This window comes from Fukomys damarensis, unplaced genomic scaffold (assembly GCF_012274545.1).
Source record: "Fukomys damarensis isolate Sample0158 unplaced genomic scaffold, DMR_v1.0_HiC HiC_scaffold_39, whole genome shotgun sequence".
In the NCBI taxonomy this organism is placed as follows: domain Eukaryota; kingdom Metazoa; phylum Chordata; class Mammalia; order Rodentia; family Bathyergidae; genus Fukomys; species Fukomys damarensis.
Window position 1 is genome coordinate 126,604,851 of NW_022900951.1, and position 1,074 is coordinate 126,605,924.

At 60.8% G+C, this 1,074-nt stretch overlaps 1 protein-coding gene across 1 annotated transcript in view; it reads left to right on the forward strand.

Moving 5' to 3' along the window:
• Nsdhl (NAD(P) dependent steroid dehydrogenase-like) overlaps positions 1-1,074 on the forward strand; it is a 26,345-nt gene that overhangs the window by 16,440 nt on the left and 8,831 nt on the right. Inside the window, 1 exon segment of the mRNA XM_033760518.1 lies at positions 789-990. Coding sequence (XP_033616409.1) covers positions 789-990 — 202 coding nt within the window.

Sequence of the window (1,074 nt, forward strand, 5' to 3'; positions counted from 1 at the left end):
TTCAGGGTGCTGGGGCTGCGGGGACCCTGGCAGCTGCTCACTCAGGGCATGGGTCCTTCTGAGCCCCAGGTAGCTCACCTTCCCTGGGGACCTGTGGCCTTGCCTCGCCCCGGTGTTGACAGTGTGTTGAGCCACCGAGGCTTCTTCTCCCAGAGCCAGTGCTTGCCCACCTGGAGCTCAGTGCTGGCTGGCGTGACTGCCTCTTAGAAGGCTCCAACAGAACCGCTCTCTGGGAGACACGATGGCCGAGCTCTGCCACCCTTATCTGTGGAGCACTGACCCACTCGGCCTAGACCCTGGAGACCCTGTACACTCTCATCTGCGGTCCCAGGCTCCTTCCCAGCCGAGCCCATGTAAACTCAGGAGCTCCAGGATCAGCCTGGCCCGGCTGCTCGGGGTTTTGGGCAGATGTCTCACCTGGAGCCTCCTGTCGGCGGAGGACACCACCTGCTGCAGCTTCTAACCTTCCCATGGAGCGTGACCAAATGCACTGGGACCCGGGCCCTTTTCTCTCTTCCCTTCAGTAGGAGACAGGAGGCAGGTGGCAGGGCATCTCTGATTGTTAGAAACTGGTAGGCCTGAGTGCTTTCCTACAAGGTGGCACACTTGGCACTGACTGAATAGCCCAGGCCTGGGGGACACGTGTAGCTGGCACATGTCACTCCAGTCAGCCCCCGTTAGGCGACTCAATAACTGGAACCCTCCTGTCTTCCACATCTCCCTGCCAGGGACCCGCCGTCTCCCCTCGCACTGTCAGAGTGGGGGTGAATGGGGTGGCAGTGGCTGAGGTGGGTGGGTACCTGAGGTGGCAGACTCACAGCGACACGCTCCTCTCCTGTTCCTTCAGACAGTCCTGAGCGCCAATGATCCCGAGCGGAACTTCTTCACCACAGCCATCCGCCCCCATAGCATCTTCGGCCCAAGGGACCCCCAGTTGGTCCCCATCCTTGTCGAGGCAGCGAGAAAGGGCAAGATGAAGTTCATAATTGGGTGAGTCGCCCATTGTTGTCTCCGGCCCTCCAGATCTGTGTAGCCCGCACGGGGATACTCTTCAGGGCCAAGTGGCTCTGTGTG